At 47.9% G+C, this 26,634-nt stretch overlaps 1 protein-coding gene and 1 long non-coding RNA gene across 4 annotated transcripts; one reads left to right on the top strand and one right to left on the bottom strand.

Annotated features, from left to right (window-relative positions):
- Positions 1–6,021: 6,021 nt before the first annotated feature.
- OPRL1 (opioid related nociceptin receptor 1) lies at positions 6,022–20,290 on the bottom strand. 3 transcript variants are annotated; one of them, XM_052785139.1, is made up of 5 exons: positions 20,159–20,290; positions 19,592–19,894; positions 18,866–19,119; positions 9,445–9,800; positions 6,022–9,163 (listed from the first exon to the last, which is right to left on the bottom strand). In XM_052785139.1, the coding sequence occupies exons 3-5, from the start codon at positions 19,090–19,092 to the stop codon at positions 8,640–8,642; spliced, it is 1,107 nt and encodes a 368-aa protein (XP_052641099.1). In that variant the 5' UTR covers positions 19,093–19,119; positions 19,592–19,894; positions 20,159–20,290; the 3' UTR covers positions 6,022–8,639. The 3 variants fall into 3 exon arrangements, with proteins under 3 accessions (XP_052641099.1, XP_052641110.1, XP_052641120.1); XM_052785150.1 differs by lacking the exons at positions 18,866–19,119; positions 19,592–19,894; positions 20,159–20,290 and adding an exon at positions 18,354–18,534; XM_052785160.1 differs by lacking the exons at positions 18,866–19,119; positions 19,592–19,894; positions 20,159–20,290 and adding an exon at positions 11,741–13,262.
- Positions 19,312–25,790, top strand: LOC128140822 (uncharacterized). Its single transcript, XR_008234834.1, has 3 exons — positions 19,312–19,415; positions 21,481–22,095; positions 25,241–25,790. It is a non-coding gene; the product is annotated as an uncharacterized LOC128140822 (long non-coding RNA).
- Positions 25,791–26,634: the final 844 nt, after the last annotated feature.

Genomic DNA, 26,634 nt, shown 5'->3' with positions numbered 1-26,634 from the left:
AGATGGGAAAAATATGAAAAGAGAGATTAAAAATGGATGAGCAAAAAATTGGAATATGGAAGATAGGAAGCAGAAGGGTCTCTAGAGGATGCTGTTAAAAGCAATCCAAGAGAGAGAATTTGCCCCTTTTCTGTACAGCCTGACTTATCTGTAGCACTCACCTTGTCACCTACGGGATGCTGGGAGCCCCTGGGTGTCATCCTGATTAGGGACCATCGGTGCTAATGTGTCACTGATGCTCCTGCTGCAAACCCGAGGAAATGGTGATCCTCTGGCTTCACTGCTAGTTCTGGGAGAAACGAGCCCGGCTGGGTGCCTTCAGAGGGTCTCAGCACCTCAAGAGTTGATATTCCCAGCTGCTGCGGAAAAGAATAGGACTCCCCAGGCTGAGGTCCATCTCACGGTGAGTCAGGAGGTCATCTCTGGACTCTCTGTGGGCCGTGGGGATACAGCACTGGCAGCTCCTTGTCCCATGCCCGGGGCAAACCGTGTTGGGGCTTATCCCATCTACACCACCACTGCAGTCGAGGCTGTGCCCGGAGCCAGTTTTGGGGTGATAAACCTTTGATCTAGGGTAGCCCTGAGGCCTCCAGAGGAGCTCCACACTTGCTGTCATCATGGAGTGACAGGACACTAGGCACCCTCCAAAAAAAAGAAAAAAATCTTTCCAAAGAAACCCCTCTCGAAAAGCCACATGTCACATTGCCACATTTCTCTTCCCCCACCTCCCTTTTGCTGGAAGGGAGGAAGAGGAGTTAATTTAAAGGCAAACACCAAGAATAGTGACAGTAAATATTGCCAAGAGTTTCTCATTGGCATTTGTGTTTGGTAAGTCAAGATGCAGAGGGAAAGATCAAAGCTGTCTGAATAGCTTTTCATTATGAGCCTCAATTGCTCTATTTTCTCTCAGAAAAGTATTACAATTATCTAACAAAGCTCTTTGAGTGGAATTAGACACTAGCCTGAAGCTTCAAGGGCTGTTTAGTGGCTATTTTCCCTTTAAAAAAAAAAAAAATATTTGATGTCTAGATAAAAAACGGGCACTCCCATAAGTGTCTACAGCCAAATCTGGTGCTCACTGGATAAGCAGAGAGAGGCTGGAAAGCTTTCTCCAGGAGGAGGCGAGCAGCCTGGGCTGCACCGAAGGCTGATGGTGGCTCTGCTAAAGTACCCCACTGCAATGTCCCCTGCCTGGGGATGCCACCAGCATCCCATGTGGGAAGGGGGAATTCCCAACGAGGGAAAAATAAACTATAGTTTGGGAGTAAGACTTTTTACAGCAGGCAACTGTCCCCATTTTCAGTTTTCCTGAGATGTAATTTCTTTCTCTGTCTTTCACCAGGACTTCTGTACATCTCCGTCACCTCCGCTGCTGCTTCCCCTGCACAGCTCAAGCCTGAAGAATACATTTCTAAGGTCCAAACCATCCACTGTACAAAACTCAGTAAGGCAGCCGAATAAGGAAAGCAGAGAAATAAGGATTCAGTTTCATAAACTTAACCCTCAAATGAGATCAGAGGCTGGTAATTAATAAAGTCAGATTTCAACGCAATGAAAACCCTCCCCTGAGACTCAGCCTGCTGCTGGCTTGTATTGATGGAAATGCTACAGATGTAATTACATTTCTCTTAGCCATGCGATGGAGACGGTGGGCTCCTCCATGCCACGGGGCACTCTCGGCTGAGCTCCTTCCTTCCGAACTGACCAGGAGCTGGGAGAGATAAGGCTGATATGGGGCAGGTCAGAGCTGGGCAGCTCATCATACACCATCCTGGTGGATAGCCCCAAGGCAGAAGGGCTCAGTGGCATCGCTAACACACTCTCGGAAGACAAGAGGCAGTTTTCCAGCTGAGCACTTTCAAACTAAACCCCAGTGCAGATGCCAAAGCAAACTGCGGGGAGAGCAGCCCTGGTCGGCTTTCCATACCCACCTCCCAGCCGCCACAGGAATGCAGGGAGCAAGGATAAACACCGGCACCAGAGGTTGGGCTCATTTTCTGCTCTTTTACACTTAATCCCTGGAGGCAAGTGATTATCTCCAGGAATTTTCTCTGTGGTCAAGTAAAGCAAGAGCAGTGCAAGGCTGAGATGAGGGAAAGTCCAAAATATGTGAACAAATGACCTGTGCACACGGAGAAGTTGCTATTAATGCCTAACATTGAACAAACATTAAATACCCAAATCACAACATGGGATTCATTTCACACAGAGGAAATCAAGCCGAAAAGCCATTAATCTTGATTTCATATTGACTACATAGCTTGTGTTTTTATTCCCCATCACTGAATGAATCAGCGTGGCATGAGCTTTTAGGAGCACTCACTGCACATGGCAGACTGAAAACACACAGAGAAATCAATGTTTATAGAACAGACAGGGACAGTTCAAACTTTGCCTGCTCTCCTCTCTCTGGCCGGGAGAAAGGTGATCTGATGCAACCAAAAACCAGACTGTGGGAAGGTGTTAATTCTGTCGGTGGTTTCCTTGGAAAAAATCAAGTTTCCTGCTTGGTTTCTTGCAGATTCATCCTTCACTTCACTACGCTGAAAATCTGCTGTTTGGCAGGGCTGGTGCTGCTGAGCTCTTGGCTCCAGCCCATCCTGCCTGGCTGCAGGCCCGGAGGGGAGGGAAGCGGCGGATGCTCTCCTGGACCACTGCAGGTGGGCAGGAGGACTCCAACCGCACAGGAGCTACATCCCCTCGCAGCAATAACATATACTGGAGGAAAAATACCTTTTGCTGCAAGTGTGGGCTGGTTGCATAGGTTACAAGACCTCCCAGTAATAGCTGCCTGAATGGGCTGTGCAGATAGAATTTCCCATCCAGCATCTATATACGGCAAAAGGCACAAGGATTTGAGAGGAGCGAGAGGCAAGGATATGTATAACAACATGCTATATGGACCCACAAATGATCCAGCCTGCTCATTACTCGGAAGGATCCCAAGTGATGCCACGTGCCAGCACACAGCAACCAGGTTTGCTCCCAGAGGTCCTTCCAGCAGCTTAACCATGAGAGGACCAAATTCCCAAGAATCTGAACGTGAGAGGTGTTCTCCAGGAGGGGGGTGAAGGTGATCCCAACTGGGCTTGGATATTATTGTGCACTTTCTACCCGAGGGAGCGTTTAGTGAGTTTTTTGGGTTGCTGCAGCAGAAAGGTATGTAGTAAGAAAGGCAGCAGGTGGGGAAAGGGCTGTCTGTGTCCCCCAGCACTGCAGAGAGCCGGCATCGCTCCTTGACTGCAGACAGCTGGGATTTCACTGCATTAAGGGAGAGAGAGTGAGCAAAGCCGGTGTACATGGTTGATTAGCATCATCGTTGCCAAGATACATAACCATGTTGCTCTATTTATTGATTATTTCATTCTGTCATGCAATTTATCCAGGCTTCAGGGTATTGAAAAAAGGAACAAAGGGTGTTTGTGAGCTGTGTGGCTCTTTGGCCTAAAGTGCACCCACCCCAATAGTAGTCCCTTTGCTTGGAAAAATAATAAAATTCCTTCTTTCAAAATGAGTTATGACCTTAACACATCTGTTATCATGTGTTTTGAGCAAAGGTGGCATGTAGCCCCAGTCTAAATGGGCAAAAGGGCAGGTGCATGCGGCCACTGTAGGCCACTCAAAATGGATTTGCATCAGCTCAGCCATGGCATGGAGGGGCTACAGATCCTGTAACATCACATCCCCATCCAAAAAAAAAAAACCCTCTGCCAAACACCCATTAGCATCACACAGCATATGCTCTACTTTCTTATAGTCCATCCCTGTTCCTCATGCAGCACCGTGACTCTTGGGTTACGGGCTGATGCTGAAGCCTCAGGTCCACCTTCCATTTTCTCTCCCTTCTTCCAGCCTCACCACCTCACAAGCCTTTTTCACCACGAAGCTGAGACAGTTTTCCCTCCTGCAAACCTCTATTCCTCCCACCTCAGCTTCATGGTTCTCCTCAGCACAGGAGAAGGCCAGGGATTAAGAACTGGTCGTTCAGACAGCTTGGGAGGTGAAGATCAGGGATGTGAATTACCAGCTGATTCTGCAAAGTCACAGCGACGAAGCTTTGCCACCACAGAGATTCACGTGGAAACACAGCATGAAGCCATGAACACGCAATCAGGGCTACAGTTCAGGATCTGTCCAAAGGAGGTTCTCGCTGATGAAGGAAGGAGAAATTTGCTTATGCATAAATATCCACAAAAATAGCTGAAGGCAAGGACAGGGAAATGAGTAGGAAAGCAAACTGGAGTTTTTCTGGCAGAGCCCGCTTTGCTGCCAGTCTGAGTCCCTCTTCCGAGCAGGTAGCAAAGGCTGCACCAGCACCAGCTGCTTCTGGAGATCCTTTTCATTTAAACAAAGAGGATCTAACTATGGAGAGCACTCACCTTCCCTATAAAGCATCGCAGGGTGAGAGGCATCCCTCTCCGGGCACACGTTGTCCTACCCAGCAGTGATATCCCAAAGTACCCGGAGAGAGATCAGAGCCCAGTTACTGCTCTTTAATGAGTTAACAAATCTTCCTCTGGGGGAAAAAAAAAAGAAGGGGGGGGGGAAGATGTATTTACAGTCTAGCTCCTCACAAAAACACCTTGGAAAAATAGACATGGCAACTGCTCAGCATCAGACAGCGTCTTCATCAGGGCAAGTCCTGAGCCACAGAGCAATGGGCACCGTGTGGGGCAAATGCAGCTTTTGTTTTTCTGCAGGCAGGGTTTCTTCAACCTGCTAGAATTGTCTTCAGCATGGGGGGCCAGGCTCAGTGAGGGGCAGAGGCATTCGGAGCAGGTGAAAGGCTTTGTGGCTCCTACAGGCAGCGGGCATGAGGAGGGTGATTTTGACTAAATACTCACTCAGACCGACTAACCTCAGTCTCAGCTGTAGCTCAGTAAAGGACAACTCAGCACCTCCCCGGGTAAGTTCTTCCCATGCCATAAAACCATCCAAACTTAAGTGAAGGTGTAAATTCTGCACCTTATTTCTGCTTTTAGAAACTGTGGTTCGTGTTGGGGGGAAAGTTGTCAGCTGAACAGCCTGGGCGGGGGGAGAGGAAGGGAGAGGTAGCACCGGCAGAGGAAAGCATCCTTCCAAAGCCAGAGATCTGCCCAGACGTGCCAGTGCCATGAGCCAAGGAGCTCCTCGAGGGAGAGCTCAGCCCCCAGCCCATCCATTCCTCGGCCTTTCCAGCAGTTGTCTCCACCCAGCAGCAGCAGGGAGAACGCTTAGTACATTAATAAATCCCATAATACTGAATAAAGTACTTTGGTTTATGGCTTTGCTATAAGAGCTCACCCCTGGGTACTTATAATTAACTGAACTAGAAAAGAAATAAAGATTTCCATTCTTTTCTCACCAATTTTCTTTCTCTTTTTTAAAAAAAAAAATATTTTTTTTTTTAAATCACCATTGTTAATAAAAAAAACCCTCTCCTGATATTTACCTGCCTGAGTAGGAATATTGATCTCTGTGCAGAGAGAAGGTGCTTTCCTTAGTGAGATGTGCAATGGCTAATCCATCTTTCCTGGCTACAGAATATTGCTGTGGCTTTATTTTCAGAGCAGTTCTGTAATTCATTGCTCTCCACGATCATGCCTAACCCCGTAAGTCCAGGGAGGTGTGGGGAGAGTATGTGGGAAGAGCTTGTTTCAGTCCTGCATCAGACTTCACCTCTAAGAGCAGGCAGCTGCCAGCATCGCTGCCCTGCCCACGCAGGAGAGCTCCCTGTTGTGAGACCCAGAGCAGCCGCGGAGGCTGGCAGGGTGCAGGCAGCTCACGCTTATCTCCAACCACCGATTTTCTAGCCTTTTCGCATCTTCTCTTTCCAGGTTGCCTGCAGACAAAGTTGCCTGTATAACAAAAGTTCCCACTGACCTCAGTAAGAAGGGATCGGATGCTTCGGTGTTATTGCACGTGCTCAGCAGTGGTTTTAGCTGGAAAAATCAGCCCACATACAAAGATCCCGGCAGCGCCACAGATGAGACATCCCCTGATCCACGCAGTTAAGTCTCTCAGACTCCACATCATTCAAAGTACAGGGAGTTTTATATTCCTTTATTAAAGCACACAAGTAGCCACCTAGGAAATTGTCATTTACACTGCGGTAATTGTAAAATCATACCAACACAACAATTTCAGAAGAGAATTCAAGAGCCTGCGCTTCAGCCGGCCAGCTGATCGCAAGCCTTTAACTCCATAGGCACAGTACAATAAAGCTTTTGCTTTCAGGTTTTTGTTGCTCTTATAACAAACTCCACTGAGCATTGAACAGAATGCCTAAACACATTCACTGCGAGAGCCACAGAATTGCCCAAAAGCTTAGTAAACACACATTTATTGAGTACTTGATTATGTAAGATCATTGCAGCATAGTCTTTATAACAAAATCATCATTGAAAAAATGTGAAACACTGGTATATTTTTTCAGAGGACGTAACTCTATTTAAAAACCCAACCAAGAACTACAAAGGGAGGGTGGCTGTTCCTCAGCCAGCCACTAATGAACGCTCTCCTGCTCCCTAATGGCACTGCAAAAAAAAGCCCGGCAGTCGGTTCCCAGCTTCATGCACAGCCATACCCAGCACCCTGTCAGACTGTAGGACAGCTGACGGGCTGAGAAGACTCACGGTTGCTCACTGACCAACGCTGTTATTGTAGCCACGAACACGACAGCCCACCAAACTCATTTTTTCCAAGGGCACGGATGCAGCTTGCCAGCAGCGCCATTCTCGGGGAGTTCTTCTTTGCATGCTTGGGGGTTGTACGAGATTTCCTGGTGAGTGCTTGGGGATAAACACCCATTGCAAAGTGCTTAAAGTGCCCAGATTTCCTCCTCCCCCTATGTTATTCAGGGGAAGCGCTAATTGCAAAGTTGTCTCTGGTATCCCTCCAGATTCCCAATCAAATGCTAATCAGCATGAAAATCCTCCCAGCTTGAGCAGTTTACAAGGGATCTGGGTCCTATACGTGGGACACTGGAATTCCATCTATATTTTAAGCCCAACCATAAGGGAAACACTCCACATAGAAATATAACATTGGATACTTTTATACAGCATATATAAAGAATGTGACAGCATTAAAATATTGGCAAATCAATACATTAAAAATACAGAATCTCGTAGACCAGAGCACAAGAAATATATTCACATGAAATCTTTACAGTCTGGACAATGCTGCCGGTTCTCACATTGGAGTTGACCTCCCATCTCCAAAGGGAGGTCGTTGCTTTGCTTCCCCATCAGCACCACTGGCCACCACCGGCCAGATTTCCCAGGGCTGTTGTGCTACAGGGAGAATACAAGTCTGCTGTCCCCGCCAGCACGGAGGGCACTCGGTGGTTAAACTCTTCGGGAATGCTTTCATTATCAAATGAAATGACGGGGCATTTCGTTTTACACAAAGCTTTGGCCTACTGGGAGAGGAAAATCAATCTATGGTTGGCAGGAGGGGTCATACCTTGGCAGCATTTCCCAAGCTTTCTCAGCATCGTGGATCTCATTTCATTAAAAAAAAAAAACAAAAAAAAAACACCAACCACCTTTTGTATGGTTTGTGCACTGCTTATCTCATGTGGAGCAGGTGGGACTGGTTTAGGCTGCCCATTCTACCAGAAATGTCCATGTCTTCTGGAGGAGCTGCCATTTTGAGTTCTCCAAAATGGCTTTCCCCAGTACATAAATACATGTATACATAGGCCACTTTATTCCTCCCTCCTCTCACTGAGGAAGATCCCCAAGGCATGCTTGGCAAGATGAAATCCTACAATATAGCTGTACGTCTAGCACTATAGAGATGTGTATATATAGACACATTCTGTCCATTATTACAATGGAAACACAGGGTTAAAAAAAAAAAAAGCAATAGCAGCATGTAAACAAGGATTTGTGTTCATTTCATCCATCTTTTCTTCCTCCTCTTCTGAGCTACATTCATCAGTTTTGACAGACCCTTCTCACCACCCTGCTCCCCTCTTGAGGCAGAGAGTTTTACTGCAGACCCCGTCTGCAGGAGCCGATGTTGTCCTTCCCCAGGCTCCCAGCCACTGGGCAGTTTGAATTTCTCTTTCCATCAGCTCCCTCTTCTCCCTCCCTGCCTCCTTCCCTTCGTGATGACTCATCTTGGAGATGATCTTGGGTTTTGTCTGATGGCTGCTGCCCACTTTGTCTTCAGCAAAGTCTAATTTCAGAGCAATGCTGCAGGAATAAAACCCGCACACGAGCGCTTGGTGAGCCACATGAGCTGTTAACGTCTTAAACAACTCAGGGAGGAAAAAAGAAATGGAATAGTTTGCATTTTGTCTGTCTCCCAGCAGCAAAAGTGTAAGTCCCAGGAGCAATGCCTGTTTTAAACCCTTAATTCCTGAATTCTTAATAATGTTGCAAACCACCAGGGTTTCGCAGGAATCAAAGGGCTGATTTCAAACACGTTCCTTAGTGCAGGGTGCACTGGAATTAAAAATGCATCAGATGGGCTCACTTTTTCTTCATGCTCTTGCAGTATCCGGTTTTCCCAACCCCCAAAATTGTTTCCTTGGTTTCTCGCCTCTCAGTTTTGAGGTCCTGCTAAAGAGCTGTTATCTGAGTTAGCTCTGACGTGGGGGTGGTTGGACTCTGCTGGGCAACAGCCACCATGGGAATTTCCATGCCTAGTCATGCCGGATTGTTAGTCCCCTCCGAGTTCTTGCAGGCATAGGCCACGTCCTTGGCAATGCTGCACATCCTATTGGACATCTGGAGCTCGGTCCTGAAGGCGGTGGGGAAGCAGAACTTCTTGAAGCACGCCTTGAAGTTCTCATCTAAGAAGGCGTAGAGCACAGGATTCAGGCTGCTGTTGGCATATCCCAGCGCGGTACAGAAGCAGGAGATGGCCAGCTCGAGCTCGCTTTCTGCCTTGGCACCCAAGCACTGGACCAGCACGAAAATCTGGATGGGAGTCCAGCAAATGATGAAGACTGCCACCACCACCAGGACCATCCGGGTGATGCGCCTCAGGTTTCGGTCCTTCTCCTTGGAGCCCGAGAGGACACGGACGTTCTTGAGTCGTCTGATCATGAGACTGTAGCAAATAGTGATGATTAACACAGGGATCATAAAGGAGAAGAGAAAGACACAGATGCCAAACACTGGATCCCAGTAATCCACGGGTGAAGGGAGTTTAATTAGACAATCAATTTCTGCAAGTGAGAAAATAAAAAGGAAAGAAAGATCAGCAAAGCCATATCAAGAAGAAAAGCATCTGCACGTTCAGTTTAGTTTGGGCATGTTTAATACTGGAAAAGCAGTAGCAGTGATGCAGAGAGGCAAGGGCAGAAAGGAAGGATTTAAAATAGCTTCACAGCAGAGAGCTCACCACACTGATGAAACTGGTGATGAAACCCCTCTCCAATGGCTCCCCAAGCCCATGGGCTCTCCTGGCCACCACCACCTCCCACCCATTGGATGCATTTTTACTGACCGTTGTTTTCATTCTCTGCAGATCCCATCACCATTGCTGGGATGCCAAAGACAGAAGCCAGTGCCCAGATGCAGACGTTCACCACTTTGGCCTTGTGAGGAGTGCGGATGTCTAGTGCTTTGATAGGGTGGCAGATAGCAATGTAGCGGTCCACGCTCATCATCGTCAGGGTGAAGGTGCTTGTGAACATGTTGTAGTAGTCTATAGAGATGGCAATCTTGCAGAGGACGTTGCCAAAGGGCCAGAAGCCCAGGAACGTGTCTGTACCCTGGAAGGGTAAGGTCATCAGACACAAGGTATCAGCCAGAGCGAGGTTAAAGATGTAAATGTTGGTTGCTGTCTTCATCTTGGTGAATCTGCAATGGAGGAATGAGCAATGGTTAGAGGTCCACCTGACCATGATGGGCAAGACATTGAAGCCTACTGGAGAGGGCGTTCTGCTGCTTCAGGAAGATGCTGTGTTTTTCTAATGTAACAAGAGATTGAACACCACCCTTTCCTTTCTACCTCCCACATGCTTATGGACACACAGCTCAATCCAGCTCCTACAACAATACAAATGGTGCCTTTGCAATCAGTTTCATGGGCAGGAGAAGCTTATTTCCTTAGACTGCAAGTGAGGACCATGAAAGCCTGAGGTTGTCAACTCAGAACATACTTTTTGAAAAATGACTTGGGTAAGGCTAATCTAGGATTTCATCACATATGGCTTCATTATTATAGATGTTGGCAAGAGCTTTATGCAGTAAGCTGATTTGAAAGGCATCATATGGCCCAGGGGTAAGCTGATTGTATGGGCTCATAGCCAAAGACTATGGCTAATGTGAGCTAACAAATCAGAATGGGCAAGATGGCCAGCCCTGGCCAGTGGCAGCTAAAAACTGGTGAGGAATGAGGTTTGTATCAGAAATCAAAACATCACAATGGATCTTTCTAAAGAAAGGGGTAGTTTGCAGATAAAGTCATGAGTCAACTCTACTGCAAATGGGTTTTGTCATTTCTATATTACTTTTACCACATGAACTGACTGCCCCAAAAGAAGATTCACCTTGCTCTAATGGTAATCATCTCCTTTTTACACATGGGAAATGATGCAAAAAAAGATGTTATCACCTTCCCAAAGATACATGCAGAGTCTGCAGAAATGGAAACTCAACAGTGACTCTGTGACTGAATCTAACATTTCAGCTCCAGGATGTTCCTCTCACGGGCAAAATAAGAGCACAGATAGGTACAATTTTAAAACTACAGCTCATCTATCATTTACTATACTAATGGCTTTTGCAGAAATGTTGCCAGAAATGGCAGACAATGATGTGTGTTATTAACGGAGGGCAAGTTCATTTGAGGGTAACACTTAAACTCATAAACTACTGCACTATTTGCAGTTTGATATGTGTTGGAATATTATGGGGTCTGATCTGACCCAAAAAGCCTTTTGTCAAATTGATTTAGAACAGCAAACCCACAACTGCACTCCTCAGCACTGTACCCCACCACCCCGATGATGGTCTGAGCTTCAGCTCTTGATTATTTGAATGCTTGGAGGAACATTATCACGGCCACACTCTGAACTTTGTTGAGACACATGGTGACATAGCCAGGTTTGCCAGAATAACAGCCAGGGGATCTACAATCCAGAATATAAACTCTATTATTTTACCCCTCTTAGAGCTCTAAGCTGTACTTGTATTAGAAGTCAGATGTTTGAAAATGGCTTCAGAAAGCAAGAATGGTCAAACATTCGATCTTGAAAGCCAAGGGAAGCTTTTGGAGCAGATGAATGTTGATGGAAACACTTGAGGTCCCCACATAAGCCTGAGTCAGGCTCCTCCTGGTCCAGAAATCACAGCAGCCAAGCAAGACAGTGCGTTCTTAGAAAGCCAGCCCAGATCAGATAAACTTATATAACCAAAAGCAGTAGAGGAAAAATACCGGTGTCTTTCCTATGGTGAAGGGATGAACAAGCAAAACACAACCAGGCAGCTGCCAGGGCTTTAAAGCTTTGGGACTTCCTAAGCAGAATTACACACACAGACAGGCTCCAGTGCTGTGAACTCCAGAGCAGCAGCATCTCAGGGTGAGCAAGTTTTGCTTTTTTGTTTGAATTCTTGCAGTTGGCATAAATGAGGCAATGCACACAGGGAGCATGAGATGAGTCTGTGAATGAATTCAGACACTTTCCCCCCTAGGTCAGCAGGGGGGGTAATTAAAATTAAGAAATGAAATCACTGTTCTTTATCAGCCCACACAAATGTAAGTATTGTCAGCTCAGGCTTCAGGAAATTATTGTCACCTAAGACTGTGTTAGCAAAGGTCTCCTGAGAGCTGTAGTCTTCCTCTGCATACCACAGACCTGGCTGGGCTCGCCCAAGCTTCCCAAAGGTCAAGTTTGTTCCAGTCCATCCTTCCAGGAGGACTGGACTTGGAGGCAACTCATCAACATGCCTCTAACCCTGACTACTTTTCTGATGTTATGACTTGAGGGAATAACAATTGCATTTTTGAACAATGATGAGCAGCTTTACTGTGAAACAGAAAAAAATTAAAGGTTGGTGTTTGGTTTTTTTAATTGACCAGTGGAAGAAACAAGCAGCGATCCACCCACCTCTACCACCCATCCAGCATCCATGGGGAACAACATTGCCTCTATACGTACCCCTGTCCCCAGCACAGCAAGAAGTTTGGGGCATCTCAGCTAACCCTGAGCTTGGGGTGTGCAGATTGCAAACCTTCAGCTCCCTCCTGCACCCCTCCACCCCAGGAAAACTCACTGGCCCCTCTCCTCCAAGATGCTTCTCAGCAAGAATTCAGAGTCCAGGCGTAATTGCTCAGCCCAGCCCTGCAAAATCCGCTCTCCCCCAATGCACGGATCCCTCTCTGTTGCCTCTTTCCTTGCTCCCTCTGAGGTGATGGCAGAGCTGCCTTCCCTTGCTGCCTTAGACACGGGGACATGCTGGGGCAGCTGGCCCACTACTTACCTCCTTCAACCCACCTTAAGTGGATTTTAAGGCTGATTTTGTGCTCTTGAAAGGTGGGGAAATTAATTTACACCTAATTAATTACTTATAGCTCCACTTTCTCTGCACACTGAGAGCCAACAGCCATTATCCCAACCAACCGATGTTCCCAAACATTTCCAGAATGTTCAGTACAAACAAAAATCAATTAATCACTTCTCTGTGGATTAACCTCTTTTTCTTTTCCTCTGGGAACTGAGAGTGTTCTCCTTCTTAATCTGTACAAAAAAAGATAAATTAAACTCTTGGGCTTTAGGAGGCACCTAAGGTCCCCCCCAGGGCACAGCTCCATGCGGATAAGCCTGTGGCCTCCATGGAGGACATTAGCTCCCCGCTGAGCCACTTTCTTGCACTTGGTCATGGAGGCAATTTCCTAATGGAGCATCTCCCACAGGGCGGTTCTCAGCTCTCCATCCAGCTCCACCTTTGTCACAAAAGTAATCACTTTGCTCTGTTCTCCCGGCTGCTGAAGCCTAAGAGGAAAAATGTCTGGATATCAGCTCAGCACTCGGCTTCTCCCTCCTTTTTGCTAAGTGGACCTCAAGCAGCGTTACCTTGCTTCAGCAAGGGGAACGCAGTTTGGGAGAAGAGGAGATGGGTAGGAAACAGCTCTTCCACATACTTGGCTTTGAGGTCCTGTTTTTCACAAGGATGGATTCTGTCCCCGGCTGAGCCTCAGGATGAGCTGCAAACCTGTTGTTTTAGCATCACCCCCTCCCTTCTGCCCAGCCACCCCGAGGCTGCAGGACAGCAAGCAGAGCTCCAGATGCTCCAGGGCTAAGGACCAGCTGGCTGCAGCAATCCTACAACCCGAAATGAGGCTGCAGACACTGGGGCAGAGGGACCGCAGCAAAGCCTTCAACCCTGGGGAACCATGAGCATTATCTCCAGGAGCTCTCTGCTTCTCGGAGCCTTTTGATTTTGATACTTGTAGCTCCAGCTAATCAGGATGCAGACAGTGCTGTTCACCTTGAGCAGCTCCCTCTGTTCCCACCCCACGCCCTGGCATCAGTGACAGACTTTGCCGCCCTGGACACTCACAGGAAAGCAAAACAGAGCGGAAAAGGCTTAGGGAGGATTTTTGCCAAGCTGCTCCCACTCTCTGACAGTGGAAATCAGCACCAGTTCACTGACATCTCTGCTCCCAGCCAGCTCTTAGCCCACAGGTTTTATGAAGCTGATATTTGATCTGGCACGTACCGTCGTGATTTGTGTCCTCCCAGCCATACACCCACACAGTGCTCTCTGTGTCCCTGCTGCTCTGATCACCTTTTCAGAGCCCCCTCATCCTGAAATTACCCAATTCAAGCCAGTTTATCCTTAATAGTTCAATAGGCCACAAAAAAAAAAAAAAAACCCAAAAACAGAGAGGACAAACTTAAGGACAAATTTAAATCACTTTGGACTATGAAGCCAGACGCTACAGCAAAAGCAGACAGCAACACCGGCACTTAAAAGCCTATTAATTACCTGGCAGGATGGTGACTGATTAACAGGGGTTAAGGAGTCTGCTGCCAGCCAGGGCGAGCAGCAACACTTTGGGACAGATGATTTTCTTGCCCTTTGAGTCTCGCTGCCGTGTCTGGGTGACACTGGTGCCCTCCCTCTTGAAGGTGCTCTCTGGGAACCAGCATGGCTGGGGACATTGCACGGCCCCGATCGCCGCCACGCTGAGGGCAGTGGCTGGGTGGCTGCAGCCGCAAAAGCCTCTGCAACTCACCCGGGCACTCACAGGGATGCTCATGCAACCCCGAGTGGGCACACAGCCGTCGGGAACAGTGGTTCGGTCTAAGGAGGCTGTTCACCAGCATCCATCCTGCAGCAAGATGCTCTCATCCCTGTTCATGTGCTGGATATGCCTCTGCTGAACTGCTCAGGTCTTAAACGCTGCTGGGAATTGCCCAGTCCCTGGAAAGCACTGGGAACTGAGTCCCACATTAAACATCACAGAATTACTGCTGCACATGGGTAACTCCCTTTCACTCATCCCACCAAAGCCAGGGGAAGCCAAGAGCCCTCCAGCACATGTTGGAGTCGCAGGAGCTGTGTTGGCAGGGGCCACACACAGCTGTTACGAGCCTTGTGGCTGCTCCCAGCTCATCTGGGCTCATGGGGACCTGGAAATTGGGGAGCTGCAGACCTGTCCTTTGCAGCAGGTCCCCCTCCTGTTCACCTCGCCATCCTTCCCCAGCTCCAATCACTCTGCACAGCACAGAGCCCTTGGTGTGGGCTTCCCTTCTCTACAAGTTGCAACAGTTGTATTTATTTCTTGCCAGGGAAAACTAAAAGAGGCTAATCTGGAGAGAGACAAGGTCTCAGATGCTCCCACTGGTGCCCACTGGGTCCATGCTGCATTAAATACTCACTTGATTTCAGCTCCAAGACACACAGCTGGTCGAGGTTTATCCCTTAGAAAGCTTTCTATTAAAAAATCAGCATCTCTGCAATGTCATAATTAACTTCATTTTCCCTGTCTCATCACAGCCAGCTGCCCTCACTCCTGTTCTCAGGGACTGATGCAGTTTTCAAGCAAAATAACAGCTGGCACAGCCATCCCCAGGCAGCCACCCAGCACAGGCACCTCCCCATCACATCCCTCCTCTTAAAGCTTCACCTGGAAGCAGCAAATGGAAGTGTAGCGGCCTGACAGCCATAATCTGCCTAAACAGCTGCTTAAAATGCTCTGAAACAATGTTCTTTAATAGGGAGAGCTGAGCATCCCTCATACTTTGCTGGGCTCCCAACAGAAAGCTGCCATGGCAAAGAGAAGTGCCCTAGAAACGAGGCATCATTCCCTCAAGGGCCTGATCCAGGTGAGCAGAGCCAACACTGAGGAAGGGAGTCCTCCAGATCATCACTGCTGAGCATCGTAGCAGCATGATGGAGCTGGGAACAACAGAGGACTTCCCAGACCGGAAGCTTCATGTTGTCCCTGGTGGAGGCTTGGGGGTCTCCGTCACACCCCGTGCAGCAACACCTGGGTCAGCATCATCTCCAGCCACCCCCAGGGCCATTGCAAGAACAATATATCCTCCTTCCCCTTCACTTTTCTTCCTAAAAACAAAGCTCCGGGGCATTCAGCCTTGCAGTGTTCAGTTACTAGATAAGAGGGACCTCAGCAGCCTGGTTTCCTCCACTCTCCCCCCAAACCCTCTCTGCCTCTCATTAAAAACCAGTACAGGAAATATATGCAGAAGAGCACAAACAGCAGAAGGAGGGAGGGGAGGCATTATCTCCACTGGCAAGGAACTCCACAATGAGCAAGCAGAACAAAGCCGCAGACAAGGCAGGTTTCCACAACAGGCCCTTTGCTGTCCAGGAAATCGTGTTCTTGACGAGAGCCCTTCTTGGTCTTATCCAATTAGCGCTGCTCAGCATTAGAAGGGGATTGACAGTCACATGATGACCGTCTCTATAAATTAATCATTTCAAATGTTAAATCACTCCAAATATAAGAGAGATGTAGACTGGGCTCTACAACAGAGGGGAAAACCCAGGGAAGGCTTTGAATTTGTATTTTTGAAATACCGGGAGATTTTAAACTTTTCTGTCAGTGCTGCAAAAAGCTCATTTGAGAGGAACAAAAAAACCAAGTCTTCCTGGTGCCTCCAGTTTCCTTGAGTGCTGATATTGGAGTCTTTTTATTACCCAACTCCCTCAAAAACAGGAAACAATTACTGTGTACGTCACTGTACCGTTCTTTTTGTGGAAGATAATACACCTTTTTGTTATAGGTTGTGTAGCAAGCTGAAGTCTGGTTATCCCTGGTGAAATATAAGCACGGAAAGAGAAAAAACAGCTTTTGTAGAGTGCACCATACCTACAGATGGTAGCGGTGCAGCACAGAGGGTTTAGCAGTCTTTTTCCCATTAATGGAAGAGATATATCGCTAAGAGTGCCAAAACTCCACGCTGACATACCAGCAACCAACTTTCAACCTACTGAAAAAAAGACGGTAAGACATGAAGCCCAGAAGCACCAATGCCCCAGTCTGGGGAGAAAACCTGTGCTTGAGAGGTCATCAACATCCTCCTTGCATGGCCATTAATTTGGCAGCTCTGCATGAATCTGCATACATGATCAGGGTCAAGAGTTTGGGATATTGAGTCTATTTTATCACCACACCTGCTCCTGACCTTAACAGGCAGAACAAGGAGAGAAAAATCCTGGGCAGAGATAACCAAAAGTTGCAGTTACTCACCAAACTGAGAAGGGTCATTTTGCTGAGTGTTAGTCTCAGCCAGCACTGAGCTCCCAGGAGAAACTGGTGGGGAGAACCAGGGGGAAACAGCAGCTTCTTCTACACGTGCTCTAGCTCAGTTATAACTCCCCAGCACACATTATTCAAGGGGTCCCTCCAGACTCACATGGGAGTGGTTTTTGGAAAAACAGAGGTGAATCCCCAAAAAGGACTACCCAAATAATTAAAACTTCTATTGGCTCTTCTATATATACAGGGATTTACTGGATAAAGGGGAAACAGAAGTGGAAAAGGTCTGGGGGAGATGGGGCTGACACCGGTCTTCAGTGTTCAATTGCTTAAAACCAGAAGATACAAAAAAAGAAGTTAAGTTCCAGGGGAAATTTCAGTGCTAAATCCCCCTTTTCTTTTCTTGGGTCCCATTTACCCAACTGGAAGGTATCAAAGCCAAACAGGAGTGGAACAGAAGGCACCATTTCGAAAGCATGACCCCGCATAGCCACAGCACACGTCCACCCTGACTGGGATGGTGGTTTGGGACATTTGTATTCTTGGTGACACACTGGCCACGGCCCTGGGCAGGGGCCAGCAGGGTCCTGCTGTCCACATCCCTTGAGACCTTTGCAGACAGGGTCTTCTACCTGCAGACTGCCAAATCTTCTCCTTCTGACACACATTTAAGGTTCATCCAGGGTGCACGAATTCCCTTCCCCTGCCTGCACACCAGCTCAGTCATTCCCAGGGAGCTGCATCGCTGTGGGCCAGAGACTTCTCACTTGCAGAGACTCACTGCTCACCACGCTTACACGCACCCACAAACACCGTGCCTACTTGAATCATTGCTACTACACTGAACAGAAACATGAGCTCTCCAAACGTGGTACTGCAGCACCGCAAACCTCCTCTCTCCATCTCCAGATTCTCCAGGGCTAACATGATCCCTTCTCCCTGCCATAACCTCCTTGGCAGGAAGAGCACAGACAGGAGGTCTAATGAACAGTCATGTCTTTGCCCTTGTAGCAGAGATTTAGCTGCCGTTCACCAACCTGTGATACTGAAAACTTAATTTTGCAGCATCTGCCCCAGCCGAGTTGTGTGTATTCAAGGGAAAGATGCTTTGGAAGCAGCAAGTCTCCTGGCAGGAGCAATACTTAATCTCATCAGTGTCTGAATACCTGATAAAGATTTTCATCTTCTGTTGCAGGAGAAAAATTCACCCTGTCTTTGGCAGCATCCACCTGCAGCAGGAATCTGCTCTGAGACGTGTATAAAATGGAAGCTCACTCCTTAACACACAGGGTACAGAGATCAAAGGGCATTGCTAGCGTTTGACACAGAATCACAGCCCTAAAGGTTGCATAAACTTATTTTGTACTTACAGGGAGGAACAAGGTTTCTGATTCCAGGAAACAGGGGGACTTGGACCACAGCAGAACCAGGCAGGGACATTTAAAATGCCAGCAATGTGCAGGGAGGCTGGACAGTGCTGCTGGAGTGGTGCATGCTCCGTGCTCTGTCCCTCTGCTCTCCTGACTTCAGTGTGAGGAGCCAGAAAAGTTGCCCTCAACCCTGCAGCATCCTGTCACATCTTATTTACGTTTATAGTTTCCAAAGAGTTGGAAGAGCTATATTTGTGATTTTTTTTTTCCCCTGTAAAAGTAAGACTGAACCTCCCAGCAGGCCCTTACCTTGCAACTAGGTTCAGCTTTGGAAAGTACCAGCTCCCAGATGGAACAGCACCTGCAGCCACAGCTGGGGTGCTGGACACAGCACAGGAGGGAGAGGTCCTGTTAAAGATCAGGCACACCCTGGCAGCGGGATGCTCCCAGCACTTTGCCCTCCCTGAGGACATCCAGCTGCCTGTCCTGCAGTTTGCAAAAAAGCCCCCTTTTTTTTTTTTTTTTTTTTTTTTTTTTTTTTAGCAGATTTGAATGCTCTGTTCCATTCTCTGGGTTAAACTTTAGGAGGCACCAGAGGGCAGCTGAAAGCTGGTGGGAACCTCCATCACAGCCTAGGAAGGGAGAAAAACAAATAAAACCAAAACAATAAAACAAATGCCACATCATTACCTCTAAAGCACATCACAATTACCAGGGGAGCGCCTGCCTTGCTTTACCCACAGCAGGGATTTCAGGGGGACGGTCTGCCCCGCTCACAGCCCTCCCCAGAGCCTCCCTGGCGTGTTGCCTGCGTGTCCTACCTGACGATCACATACATGACGGAGCAGTTGCCCACCAGCCCCACAATGCACACAATGGAGTAGACAACCACAATGGTGATCTTGATGCTCAGAGGCAGAAAGCTGTCCCCCGTGCCGTTGTTGAACCAGTTACTGGGGAGAAAGCTCAGGTTCAGCATGGAGGAGTCGTTCAGCAGCTTTCTCAGGTCAGGGTCTTCCAAAATGTGGGCAGGGAAGAGCGGGTCCATCCTGAAACACCAGCTTGTGCCAAGGACCTGGGGCACCAAATAGACAGTTTTAAGATCCGCTGATCAATCGGGTAGCGCGGGACCGTAGCAAAGCGTGTGCGTGAGAAACGCTGGGGGGAGGACGATTTATTGCTGGGGAGAGCGCAGCCCCCCTTAAACCTCCCCAAGAGCATTTTAATGGGCTGCAACCCTGCGAGCTTGGTGCATCCTGAGCACACAGGGAGCTCACGCATATCTCCACACCGCCAGCGCAGGGGACATGCGGGCTGCACAACGCCATCCCTCCCAAAAGCCTTGGATGCTCCTACCTGCCTGCCGGGTCGGTGAGTCCCAACATACGGTTTTGTACCCCCAAACCTCCCCCCCGCGCCGGTGCCCTCCGAAAGCTGCCGCAGCATCCCACTGGGGCTGGGGTACAACCCCCCCCTCCCGGCTCCTGCCCCGATAAAAAGGTAGAAAAAAGCCCAAAGTTGAAAATAAACCCCAGCTGGCTCCTTACCTGCGTGCAGGTTTCCCCCACTAGCGAGGCTGTGCTCCCCCCGGCCGCATCCAGGTACCCCCGGGCTGGGGATGGATGGGGGGACCAAAAAAAGGCTGCGGGCACGGCTGGAGGCTCCGCTTCGGAGGCAGTCGGTGGTGAGGGGGGTAAGGGGCTGCTTCTCGCAGGCAGGGATGCTGCCAGCACAGGGGGCTGCACCCCGGAGCCCACGTTTTTAAGGAAAAGGGAGGGATGGGGGAGAGGGAGGGAGGGAGGATGGACGGCGGCTGGGCAGAGCCAGCCCCGGCTGCCTGGCTTCTCCCACTGCGTAAGAGAAAAGCAGGGAAGGGGGGGGAAGGAGAAAAAGAAAGGGGGGGGGAATAATAAATAACCAAAGGGAAAGCGAGCCTACACCTGCGAGCCCAAGGGCAGCGTCCTCCCCCCTGCTCCAGCAGGCGCTCCGAGCTGCCGGCCGCCCCCCCCCCCCGTCCCACCCCCGGAGCAGGGAGGGGGGGTCCATCACCTTCCCCCCCCCAAAAAATATAACCCTGCCGCAGCCCCCAGTTGCGGACGGGACCCGCAGCCTACCTGGGGTGGGTTCTCCCACCCAGAGGCACTGGGAAGGATGGAAGGATGGGGGTACGGGGGAGACAAGGCTTCGGGATGCGAATTCCTCCCTCCTCTGCAATTGTGCAACCTGAACGCTGTGCTAGCACAGGAGAAGCAGAATGGGGGATTTGACCTAGAAACTGGCAAAAATACAAGGAGGACTGAGAAGTGAGGGGGGAGAAAACTGTTATTATTTAGTGTTCTGCTAGTAGCATTCGCTAAAGGTCATTTTTTGTAACCCAAAGCATCCTGCACTTAGGATCAGAGTTACAGTAGCACATTTATCTCAAGCAGCTGCAGTGGTAAATTCATTACCTTAGGGTGGTGTGATCCACACAGACCCCCCAGGTCCCTGCTGTTCCCAGTCTGGCCATGGGACATTGACCACGATAGACTCAGTGCCCAGGAGCTGCAGAGCCCCCCAGGTATGCCACCCCCCAAAAGAGGATGCAAAGAGGTCTTTGGCATCCATCCCCAGTTTGATTCCACATCAGGGGCAGATGGGCTGCTGAAAACAAGAGCCTCATGGTCCAGTGCCTCTGGCCATCTATAGTGTTTCCCTGAAGATGCCATTTCCCAGCAGTTTGTGTTGGGGGCACAAGCAGACACACACAGGTCAGATCCAATTTGGGGCACATTTCTATTGCCCAGAAGGAGATGGAGAAAAGGAAAATGGGCTTTTGGGGAGCAAATGCTGCTTCTCTTCCAGAGCCCACAGCCCAACGCAGAGCTGCTTAGGCCCAGCAGACACAGTCAGGGCTAGCCCTTTCTGCTCCAATTCTGCTTTAATGGATGTCTGGGGATATTTAGCACAGAAGCTACACCTTCTTTACAGGGAGTGTAATGGTATGGTATGGTAATGCATGGTAATTTTCCTGAATGCTTCCATAAGAGCAGGTCTCAGCTGTAACAGGGAACAAGGGAAAAAGCATGACCCAGAGATGCAGCCCTCTTGTGAAATACAACAGTCCTAGCGCTTGAAGGTGGGTTTTTTTGGCCAGTCCATTAACGAAAGAGTGTGAAATAAATACTGGACTAGACATTACTTTAATTGTTAATGGATTGATTTTCAAAGGCTGAAGGAAGGACAGCAGTAAATCAGTGCGAGACGGCCTGGCTGGACAGCCCAGGAGTCTACGGGAAAAGAGTGTTTGCAAATTCAGCTCTGCTCCTCTCTGCTGGCTCCCACCCCAATAAATGCACTTAGCCCTTCACATACTCATTTTATGTTCATTCAGTGCAGCAAATACAGCATGTTCACCCATTTGTCTTGTTGGGTTCCTTGTTTTGACTCAATACAGCCTAGTCTTTTGGAATGACTGCTGTAAAAGGGGATCAGGATTGCCACCTTGAACTACTGACAGCCAAGACATGTTTTGTGTCTGGTACTAAAACTCTTCCAAAAATTCTCCTCTTCTGTCCATCTAGCATCTTCACAATGTTCAGCCCTGTCCTCTTGCACAGAAAAAAGCCCAGGATGTTCATGTCACACACCTTCAGTCCCAATCCTGCTGTTTCACCTGATTTCACCCCAATCCTAATTCAGCCATGAAGATATCTGTCCTTCCAGAACATCTCATGGTCAAGAGCAGGAGACTTGCCAGATTTCTTCCCTATCAGAAGTCTTCTCCCTGTCCATTGGGACCTATGCACCAAGGCTGAGAAGGAAGGCCACCAAGATTTCATCTGCATGACCCGAAAGGACTTCTCCCAGCCTATTTCTTAGAAAAACAGATCAACTCTTCTTCTTGAAGATTTCTATGCAGACAGCAATGTAAACAAAGCCAAAAAAGAAAAAGCCAAAAATGCAATCCTTCTTCCAGATGATGATTGCCCAGAAAGCACGCACAAAGGCAGCAGGTGACACGCCATGAATAGATGCTGGATTTACAAGAAAGTGTCCAGAGCGTCAACATGTAAGTCAAAAACACATTCATGGTGCAAATATCTTTTTTTTCAACCCCACTTTCCATTGAATATCTGCAAAATAAGACTCAAACTGAAAATATACAAAAGTTTGTTAATTGGTGTGCTGGTTTTGCAGTGCAGCTGTGTGGTGCTTAGCTGCCAACAGGGGTTAAACCATGACAATTGGGTAAATAATTAGAATATCCATAAAAAAATAATATTTGTCTGAAAATGAGCTTTGTGCATATTTGGGGTTTGGTTTTTTTGTTTGTTTGTTTGTTCAAATTTTCAGAGGCTTTATAATATAAGAACCACAGCTGGGACCCAAGCACACTTGTTCTCTGCTTGGTTAATGGATATATGTTGGCAGAGGCAGGACCCTGGGCTTTCCCCACATACCTATAGTATATTTATCTCCAGACTCCTGGACCATCAGTACAGTCTACACAGTTATGGATGAACAAACCTTATCTATTTCAAGCTATTCTAGTTCAAGTGACAATAATTACACCTACCATCGTTTCAACCAGGTTAACTTTACAGACGCTGTTCCTAAACATGGAGAATTTTTGCTGCTTTTGCAGAAAACAGCCCACAGCCACCTGCATTTCATAATAGCAACAGCCCACAGATTTTGCCTTTCCTTTCAGGAGGTGAAGACATCTGCATGTCAGAGCTGTTTTGCTACCTTTAGCATAGTTTGCCAATCTGTTTAATCAAGGCCATCGTGAGCAGAGAATTAATTTTGCAAGACGTGAAATCATTTCTTACGCAGGGACAAGCACCTGGGCTGGAGAGAAGAGGGAGGAAGGCTGGGGGGAATGCAGAATGTGCTGGAAAGGATGGAGAGCAAGGTTCAAAAATGCAGCCCTTACTCCTGGGATGATGGGCACCTGCCAACCACATGCCAAATGCTAATTAGCTAAATTTGCACCCCAACCACTGATGGTGGGTGAAATTTGTTCTTTGCACATTAATCATCACACAAATTCAGCAACCAGCCAAGGACAAAAGGCACACACAGGGAGACACACAGCCTCATTTCTCCCACCACTGTCCATACCATAAACACTGAAACCATCTCTGGTTAATACACACAGCCTCCACTCATCAAAACTGATGGCCTTGGCAGTGCATTACCATTGGTGAACCCATTCGTTTCAAGCATCATAAAACTGGGCTCAAGCTGTTTGGTAGAATGAGAAACAGAAGCGACCGGCAGGTAGGACTGTTATTTGCTGTTAAACATTTATGCAAAAAAGCACAAAAGGTCTTGTTTTCCTGACCAACTATTCACACTTTTGAATAGTCAGCTGTTGGCTGCTGAAAACCCCCCCAGCAAGAATTGCATTTGAGGAGCATTCCCTCTGGCTCCCCATTTCACCCTCTTCAGCCTTGGCCTTACAAGCACCTCCCTGAGCTCTCTGCTCATTCTTTCCCAGCTTTCTAGTTTTGTTAAGCAGCCGTACAAGTCAAGGTAAGCCCAGCAGCAGCTTGGACTAGCCGTGGCCTCCCCAAGGCCAGCATCACCAGCAAGCACTGGGAGGTCCTTGAGCATCGCTGCTCCCTTCACAGGGTCAGTGCTGAGCAGGGACATTAACTGTGTCTGCAGCTGAGCAGGCAGAGCAGCGCCAGCAGGCACTGCATCTTTCAGCAAAGCATTAAACACTAAGAAAGCAACCAGAGCAGGTACTGGGTTTTAATAACAACAAAAAAAAATATATATATACCTCCACACACCAAAACTGCATTACAGCTAGAGAAGTTAGAGCACGAGCTCAAGCTCTTTCCAGAGCTGGAAAACCTGCAAAACAGACATGGAAAATGAGATCTAGGATGGTGAAGCCACAGAATAGCACAGGGAAGTCACTGCTCAGCCCTGCACCAGCTCCAGAAGAGCAAGACATGTTGGGTTCAGTATATGAACATTCTGACTGCTTTACATAATATCACAGATCTATGGCAAACAACTAGAGCATCAGAGAAACTGGCAGGAAGTAATGAATGAAAAGACATAACAAAATGAAAAAAATTGTCTCTTGAGCCCCAAAACCCACCTCCCCAGACTCCTCTCTACCAGGGGATTCAGTGCTCCTTCCCAGAGATGGTGGTGACAAATTCTGTTCCTTGTGTGATGTTATAAATCACATAACAACGCAAGGCGAGAGATATTCCAGAAGTAGACTATCTGCCCTCCATCGCCAACAGACTTGTTCAAAGAATGAGAAATAACATCTATTAAGAAGAGGGACATTGGTTTCTTCAGTATTTGCAATAATACATATTCATTGTAGCTTCTGTATTTGCTCCATCAGACTCCTTTAGAGATGGCAGAAATCTCTGCTGACCCTCTTTTGCAATGCTAAGCATCAGAACAAAGAAAGAAAAACAGAATAACTTTCCCAAGGAGCAAACGGGCCTGGGAACAAACACACTGTGGAAAAAAAGGTTCCTGCTGACATCAGCTTGCACTGGGACACTACTTAAAACCCAGACCCACCAAGGGGAACAGGGTCAGCAGCACATCCCAGGCCATGTCCCCCATCCCTTTCAAAGTCCCTGTTTCCCTTCCACGATCATTGAATTTCTCAGGAAGAGCTTATTTGAGACAAGATCTCAGGATGCACATGGCAGGGTGATGGTGAGGGTCCAGTCCACATCACAGGGGGCTGATCCCAGTACACCCCATCTATGCCTGGACCTAGCCATAAATATAAGCCCAGACACTTGCACACAGCCGTTAGCTCAAGCCAGCAGAGAACGGCAGCCAAGCAAATCCATCCCCACATCCCTGAAAGGCAGCTCCACCTGCCTGCTCTCACCACTTGCTCTGCCAGAGCCGTGGGGTCAGTTCCTGCTTCTCTCTGTACCCTAAAAATCCAACATTGCTGCTGGCTGGGCACCTCCCTGCCCATTCCTGAGACTGCAAGCAAGGAACTGATCCATAGGAACAGGCCTATTGTACAATAAAACAATTTCATGCAAGAGACAGCTGATCCCCAGGGGCACCTAGCTAACAGAGCTGGAGTCAATCGATTCCTCTTTCTAAAATAGCAGGACAGTGCAACAAGTATAATTCATGCCCATTTCAAGCACAAAGGAAATCTCTCCACTTCTCTTCTACATATCTTTTTCCTTCCATTTGCTCTCCAGCTCCCAAAGCCATGGAGTTACAATGCCAAGAAATATGTCAGCTCCTGCTACATTTTCCTGGGACCACACAACAGGAGAAGAAAGAGACATTCAGCTCCCAAAACCTGAGCACGACCTCACAGGAAGAGTTGCTTCAGTCCTATTCCAGTCTCTCCCATGTTTCCAACATGCCTTCTTCATGCCCTTCGGTCGCGTCCAAAAGACGGCAGCCACCAAGATCAGAGGTCCCACACCCCCTTAAGCTACAAAGCCCATGGTAAGAAGAATAACCAGATCCACTTAATGCCAGCAGCTGCCTGCATTTCGAAGAACACTGTGTGCAGTAGTGAGCCTGATCCTCACTACTTACAGGTAATTAGAGTGGATCGTGCTTTCACCAAAAATTCATTTAGAGCAAAATCCCTCAAGCCCTAACAGGAAAAAGGGAGTACACAATGCTATCCACTTCACTGATATTTTATTGTTTGCCATCATTATTTGGAATTTTCCAGGGACTGATCATTTCAGGTTATTGTGGACAAGGCCCTTAAAAATCCTCTCTGCAACATTCTATTCTTTTTGACAGTCTTATTCCTCTTTGCATCTCAAATCCATTGACCTTGAAGTGAGCAAATCCTTCCACTCTTGCAAGACAGAAACCTTCCTTCCCCCTACTATCCCCTCACTCAGGACACTGATTGTTTTGGGGTTTTTCCCCCACCATTTTGGGAGTGGGCACCCAGCATCCAGGGCTCCCTATTTGGGGGTCCCCACAGCCCAGATGCTGAGAGAGGAAAGGTCTCTGATTTAAGGAAAGGAAATTATAGTTGCATGATTTACACAGGTACTCGGTAAGAAACAGAAGCAGATGCTGAATTCAGATCCTCCAAGCTCCATCCCAGCACTTTAACCTCTTATCCCTTAGGGAGGAAAACACCTCTGTGCTCAGATGGCAATTTTCACAGAAGTCTTTCAAAGTAGGAATCTGCTTATCGCCTCTGTACTGCAGTCATTTTCCATCGTGAGCAGCTTTGAGAGCAACAAATTCACTGCAAAAAAGTCTAGCACCAAGATATTCAGGGTCCGTTTGCTGTTTGCTTCCCTCCATGCTTGCTTTCCCCAAAGAGATGTCACTCAAGATCTTGCTGTTATTTGGATCAATAGCAGCTGATGCCTGATAACTTGCTTTCAGGCAGTTTGTTTTCACAGTTTTAACCCACCTAAATGCAGTCTCAGAAGCCTTCCCTTGTTCTATTCTCTAGCAAGAGGAAACAATAGATGTTTACTGAAAATTTCAAGCAACTGTAGAGGGAAATATATTCCCATCAGTTTTTCAAAGGCTTGAATATCTGCCTTGAAAACACTGCAGTCTAACAAATCTATAACTAGGAAGAACCATCAGTTAGGTAGAGGAT

Source organism: Harpia harpyja, chromosome 1 (assembly GCF_026419915.1).
Source record: "Harpia harpyja isolate bHarHar1 chromosome 1, bHarHar1 primary haplotype, whole genome shotgun sequence".
Taxonomy (NCBI): domain Eukaryota; kingdom Metazoa; phylum Chordata; class Aves; order Accipitriformes; family Accipitridae; genus Harpia; species Harpia harpyja.
Note: the sequence above shows the minus strand (reverse complement) of the source record. Positions and strands in the feature narration are given on the sequence as shown.

Excerpts from the sequence above, each read along its gene's own strand:
- OPRL1 (XM_052785139.1), bottom strand. The coding sequence starts at position 19,092 with ATGGACCCGCTCTTCCCTGCCCACATTTTGGAAGACCCTGACCTGAGA. Across the intron at positions 9,801-18,865 it reads GTCATGTATGTGATCGTCAG|ATTCACCAAGATGAAGACAG; the intron begins GTAGGACACGCA and ends CCTCCATTGCAG. Across the intron at positions 9,164-9,444 it reads TGCAGAGAATGAAAACAACG|AAATTGATTGTCTAATTAAA; the intron begins GTCAGTAAAAAT and ends TCTCACTTGCAG.